Consider the following 6,506-nt stretch of genomic DNA (forward strand, 5'->3'; position numbering starts at 1 on the left):
TCAAGACTTTGTCTAAAGGAAAATCAAAGGAAAATCTTCATATCAATGGAACTAGGTGACAACAAAAGTTATCCCATTAGAGGAATTGGATCATCATCAGTTGAGTTGGAAGGTGGAGGTAACATTCATCTCAACCACATATTATATGTTTCAAGTTTGTACAAAAATCTAATTTCAATTTCATCTCTAGAAGAAAAGGATGATAGAATTACCCTTATTGATCTTAAAGTAGTAGTTTGGGCTAAAGATTCAAGCATTGAAAAAGCTAGAGTCATGGGAGTTAGAGAAGGCAGATTATACAGACTCTAATCTCCTCTTAGTCAATCACTTACTCAAATTGAGATAAGCCCATGTGATTCTGCCATCTCCATTACAAAATTCTACAAACCCCATTGTAAATGGAATTCCAAATCTGAGAGAAGAACATGAAGGAAAGGAATCTGCAAAGGTCGTGCCCTTGGAAAGAGTACGATTATGCCCTTGGAACCAGTACAAAGAAGCCATTAGCTAACAGCACATCCAGAGCCTAAGAGATTCTAGATCTCATTCACTCTGATGTATGTGGGCCTATGTCCAAATCTCTTGGAGGTCGTCTATACTATGTTGCATTCATCAATTACTATTAAAAAAAACACCTGGGTTAGAACCAAGGATGAAGTTTTTACAAATTTTCAAGAATTCAAGATAGAAGTAGAAAATATTATAGAAAGAAAGATAAAGATCCATAATGGAGGTGAATACACTTCGAAAGAACTTATTTCTTTCTATAAAGAGGCTCATATTAAGAGGGAGCTCATTGTTCAGTACAACCCTGAACAAAAAAAAATGGAGTAGCTGAATGTAAGAACAGAGCTATAGAGGAAAGTGTCAAGGCTATGCTCCATGATCAAGATTTACCAAAATCCTTATGGGAAGAAGCAAGAAAAGCCACAATATATATTCAAAAGCAAGAAAAGACACAATATATATTCAAAATAGAAGGCCTCACAGGTCTCTTGGCAATATCTCTTCTGAAGAAGTCTTTACTAGAAATAAACCTAATATCGATAGTCTCTGGATATTTGGATGTCCAGTATATATCCACATTCCCAAGGACAAAAGGAAGAAGCTAGATCCTACAAGAAAGAAGAAAATATTTGTTGGATATAGCAACTCTTTTGTAGCCTACAAAATATACATTCAAAGCCTACAAAATATACATAAAAGAAGGACACAAAATAAAAGTGAGATTATTTTGATGAAAGCATTGCCTTCAAGAAATCCAAGGATCTCTTTCTGATGAAGAGGATCACCCTATGTTTGAAGAGAAATAATCTCATGAAGAATAAATCTCTCATAGTGAAGAAGAAGGTCCCTGTGAACCTATCACTATCCCCTAAGGAAGAAAAATACCTTACTGGTTATCCACTCTTCAAGATCTCATGAAGAATAAATCTCTCATAGTGAAGAAGAAGGTCCCTGTGAACCTATCACTATCCCCTAAGGAAGAAAAATACCTTACTGGTTATCCCCACTCTTCAAGAGGCAGAAGGTCACACGTCAAACCAAACCTTCAAGGAGAGCAAAAAACCAAAAAGGTACTCTGGATATGCAACATACATATCAAAGCTCATTGAAGAAGAACCTTCTACCTTTGAAGAAGCAGCCAAACATCAAGAATGGAAATATGAAATGAATGAGGAGTACCAATCTATCATGAAGAATGGAAATATGAAATGAATGAGGAGTACCAATCTATCATGAAGAATAAAGTCTGAGAAATTGTCCAATACCAAAACTGAATAATAAGTCAGTGGTAACCTCGAAATGGCTATATAAAATCAAAGAGGCATCTATCCAAGCATTGACAAACTCAAGGCAAGATTAGTGGCTAGAGGCTTCTCTCAGGAAGAAGGCAAGGCATTGACTATGAAGAAACATTTGCTCCCACAGTACACCACAATCTGAGCTATGATGTCTCTGGGAGCATCCATGAAATGGAAGGTACATCAAATGGATGTAAAAACAACATTTTTGAATGGCACCATAGATGTCTACATTGAACAACCACTCTGATGTGAAGTAAAGGAAAGACATTAAAGAAGGTACTCTACGGCATCAAGCAAGCTCCTAGAGGATGATATGCTAGAATGGATACATACTTGCAAAGATTGGGTTTCAAGAAAATTACCTTTGATCCAAAACTTTACATCAAAATAGAAAATGATGAATTTGTCATGATACTTCTATATGTAGATTATCTTCTAATCACTGGGATCAAAATAAGGATTCAAGAATGTAAAAAAATACTAATAGCAGAATTCAACATGAAGGATTTAGGACTCATGCACTACTATTTGGGCCTAGAAGCTTGGCAAGAGCCAAATGAAATCTAAGTGGGACAAAGAAAGTATGCCATCCAATTACTGAAGAAATTTGATATGATGAAGTGCAAACTTATGACCACTCAGATGATCACAAATTTGAAAAATGCTAATAGCAGAATTCAACATGAAGGATTTAGGACTCATGCACTACTATTTGGGCCTAGAAGCTTGGCAAGAGCCAAATGAAATCTAAGTGGGACAAAGAAAGTATGCCATCCAATTACTGAAGAAATTTGATATGATGAAGTGCAAACTTATGACCACTCAGATGATCACAAATTTGAAAATGTTAAGAAGCTATGGAACCAGTCCACTAAATCCTACCAAGTATAAACAACTAGTAGGATCTCTAATGTTTATGTTTTGCAATAAAAATTCTCAGTGAATTTGAGATATCTACCAAGAACCATCCACTTCTACCAGAAATATGAAAAGGGAAGAATTATTAATGTAGAAGGATTTACTGATTCCAGCCCAAGAAGAAAGAGAGAAGGACGGAAGAAGCACTACTAGAGGATGTTCTTGGGTGAGCAAAAAGAAAAAGACAGCGGCCTTACTTAGTGCTAAAGTCCAGTACACTACATCTTGCTAAGTCAGCAAGAATAAGTCTGCTTGAGAAAAATGCTATCCCATTTGTTTGCATTTATCTATCTTGAAAAAGATGCTATCTATCTTTACTCTTTTTTTTAAGCATTTAGCCCATATGATCACGAAGTTACAGTGCAATATTAATGAAGAAATTACAGTGCAAATTAATGATGAGTGCAAATTAGCAAATAACTACGTTTTTATTAGTTTTATCAATTTTAAGGGATGAAAATAATGCATATCAAAGACATTAACATTTAGTAAAGATAATCATTCTAAAACAGAATCAAATATAATTAGACTAGCAACTACTTATTTTCCATTGTGGTGAAACCAATAATCCCTACTACCATGATGATATACCTTGCCTTTGCAAAGTTGTTTGCAACGTAGCACTATCATTGGTAGAAGGTAGTAGCACTCGTCAAATTGGACGGTAGAAAAAGGCTGAATGCAAAAATTAAATTGAGAACCGTCAGTTCCATAAAGAAACTATCTTTAGCCAAGTTTCTTCGTCTTCTATATAATAATTAAATTCAACAATAATTCACGTAATTCCATCCAATTCAAATTTATTATTTTGGAATGAAATTCATCCACATCTTTCATTTCCTCTGCAATCAGACATGTCTGTACAGGAGCAACGTATTTCAATGATTAAATGTGTCTGCGTTGAACACAATGTACTTACTGGCTTTGAATACTGAGATCAAGAAATAGAAGCATACTTTCGTCTTATGCTCTGATGATGCTGATAAAGATCGACACTTTGACCACCGTGAGACAATATGTGGCCATTAGAGATGGTTGCAGGTTCTAAATCTTTATGAGCTGAGTTATAGACAAGCAAATATCTTACAGCCACACTTCCCTCCGACTCTTTAGGAACCACATATTCACCTGACTTCTTCTTTATTGATAGTGAAGAAATAATTTCACATATACCGACAACACAAAAACTGCCGTCCTTATACATGCCATTCTTCCAACGATCATTATGTCCCAAGCAGAATGCATAAGACGAAGAAACTCCAAAGGTGTCCGCCAAATAAATACCATTTCCCTTCGTATTTCCACTTGACATTAACTTGGTGTCACTTAAGCATCGCAATCCGTTTCTGTCAATTCCAACACCAATGCACTACATTAGAAAAAAAAACGTTTCCTGAACTGCATAAGTTCAAAATTATTATTGGGAATGCACCGATACACATACCTTAGAATCGAATACCAGTTTTCACTGCCACTTCTATGAAATCCAAATATGGAAACTTCATGCTTCTTGTTTATAGAGTTATAAGCAAGCTCCCTCTCAGGAGAATCCTGCACCACCGCGAATTGATAAAGCCCTGAACGCGAACTATCAAGTTTAACAACTTTGTCATGGTCGTCAGATAAAAATACCAACGATAGTCTGTTGGTGCACAAGATGAATCTAAGAACGTTATAAGGAAGATATTCGTCTCCCAATTTCTGCATCGATCGGGCAGTGTCCAACCATGATTTCGCCAGCTTTCATTTCAACGCAGCTTCATCAACACACAATCTCATCTCTGAAACCGAAGGAAACGATTTTATAATACTGCTCAAAGCACCCATATTCTTATTTGTGTTCGTAGGGTTGATCATGCCAAAGTCGTTAGGGTTTTCAATGCCGTTGTCATCTAAGACGTCTGAACGCGGGCGAATTTCCCTTTTGTTCAAGAGAAAAGGAGGGAAGGGTTCAAACACATCACTATAACCGTTTGCCGCAGCGCAAGCTAGGGAAATTTCTAAATCGATCAATTCCAGTGGCATTCGGGCCAGTTCTTGCAGCACCTGAGTTCCCAGTCCCAAAACTTCGAAGCTGAACATGCTGCAAAAACAAGTAACCCTAATGTTAGAATTTTGTATGTGTTGGAACAGAAGTAATGAATGAATGAAAATGGAATTTTACATACCATAATTCGTCGGCACAACTACAAAGCCTGCAGACAATGAATGGGAGCTCTTTGTCGCAGACAATACACCGCTTAAGCAATGAGGCCAGACGACTTCCAGTGAAGAGCAAAAATCTCACAAAAATATTGTCCTCACCTTCCAATAAAACATTTGGATCCCTATCCCTTCCCCCTCGAGAAAAGAAATCTTTGCCAATTCGGGGCAGCAAAGATCGAAGACCATACAAATGCATTGGATTCGTTTCACTAACATCGATTAGCTGCTCATATAAATCATCTTGACCATCACATGCAGTTCTATACACAAAATTCCTTTCTTGAATATCTCTCATGTGCGTTGCCAATAATCTCTGGAACGCCCTGCTTAGTGATTCCCCTTGCGCTTCTAGATTTGTACTTTTGAAGTTGTTTCCAAGGCTCTGGAACTTTACTTCAATTACCAATGGCGTGGCGAATGAAAAGCCAAGTGCCTGGTACAAATTTACATGGCCATGCCGAGAGTAATCAGACAAAATTCCAGTGAGTTCAATCTCAAATAAAACACACCATTTATTGCGTGAAGAGGAATACACCTTACACCACCTCAGAATGCCATCTTTTATGTTCTGTTGGCTGCCAGGCACTTGAACCACGCGGGATCGAGCTCCATCTCACTTTTCATTGGCTTCCTCTATAAGCTGGTCAAAATAAGGGCTTTTCTGTTGCCCTTCATTCAAACAGAAATAGGTATCAATTTTGCCGATGGCCATGGAATACCCTTGGCTATCATGTTGGGTATTTTTGATGGGGAAAATACCAAAAACCAAACATTCAAACACACACAGAGACAATGCTCTGTTTTACTTTACTCCATGATCCTTTTGTGCACAGAAGACTTAAAAAAATTCACTGAGAGACAGAGTATTTCACCACCATAAAACATTCTATTCATTAAAACCTGATACAAAGATTTACCACTGTAAAATCCTTTTTATATTCACTGGTGTGAAAAACAACTTACTGCTGTAATAAAAAGATTTACATAAGATTACTGCTGTGAAAAACAAAATTACACAGGCTTACAAAAATTCACGCTCCACCATTTCCTTTATCCACTACTTGTCCAAAACCACACATGGTTTTTCGGTTTTTACTGCATCTTCGTTTTACAATGCTCCACACAAAAACATTACAACATATTTGTGCACTGCTGTGCATACACCCTCTGGTTCTTCACATTTTACACACTGCTGTGTGTTTTTCTTTTTACTGCACCCTCGTATTTTTACGCTACTGTGAACACACCAAAAAAAACTTCCCGTGTGCCATACATTATATTTAAAAGTCAACACACAAAACATTAAACTTATTACATACGATTTCCTATTTAATACATGTCGTATATAAATATATATAAAAACATATATTATAACATGCCCATGCTCATATTAAAAGAGCCTCACCAAAATCTTCGTACCACTATTAAATTCTTTTACCTACGGCGGTCAACCATAAACCTTTTACTCCACGCAAAACATTGAATTGATGTGGGTTCTTATGCAGCTCCCGGTGATCAACGGCGGAGGAAAGTGGAGCAGATCCGACGGTGGATAACCATATTGGAAGACCAACA

General features: G+C 37.0%; 1 protein-coding gene across 1 annotated transcript; it reads right to left on the reverse strand.

Moving 5' to 3' along the window:
* Positions 1-3,555: 3,555 nt before the first annotated feature.
* Positions 3,556-4,433, reverse strand: LOC149237592 (uncharacterized). The gene is made up of 2 exons (XM_089369326.1): positions 4,171-4,433; positions 3,556-4,072 (listed from the first exon to the last, which is right to left on the reverse strand). The coding sequence occupies exons 1-2, from the start codon at positions 4,431-4,433 to the stop codon at positions 3,664-3,666; spliced, it is 672 nt and encodes a 223-aa protein (XP_089225452.1). The 3' UTR covers positions 3,556-3,663.
* Positions 4,434-6,506: the final 2,073 nt, after the last annotated feature.

This window comes from Pinus tabuliformis, chromosome 8 (genome assembly GCF_031772625.1).
Source record: "Pinus tabuliformis cultivar Carrire ecotype Pingquan chromosome 8, CPIR1, whole genome shotgun sequence".
Taxonomy (NCBI): Eukaryota; Viridiplantae; Streptophyta; class Pinopsida; order Pinales; family Pinaceae; genus Pinus; species Pinus tabuliformis.

Excerpts from the sequence above, each read along its gene's own strand:
- LOC149237592 (XM_089369326.1), bottom strand. The coding sequence starts at position 4,433 with ATGCAGAAATTGGGAGACGAATATCTTCCTTATAACGTTCTTAGATTC. Across the intron at positions 4,073-4,170 it reads AACTGGTATTCGATTCTAAG|AAACGGATTGCGATGCTTAA; the intron begins GTATGTGTATCG and ends TGGAATTGACAG.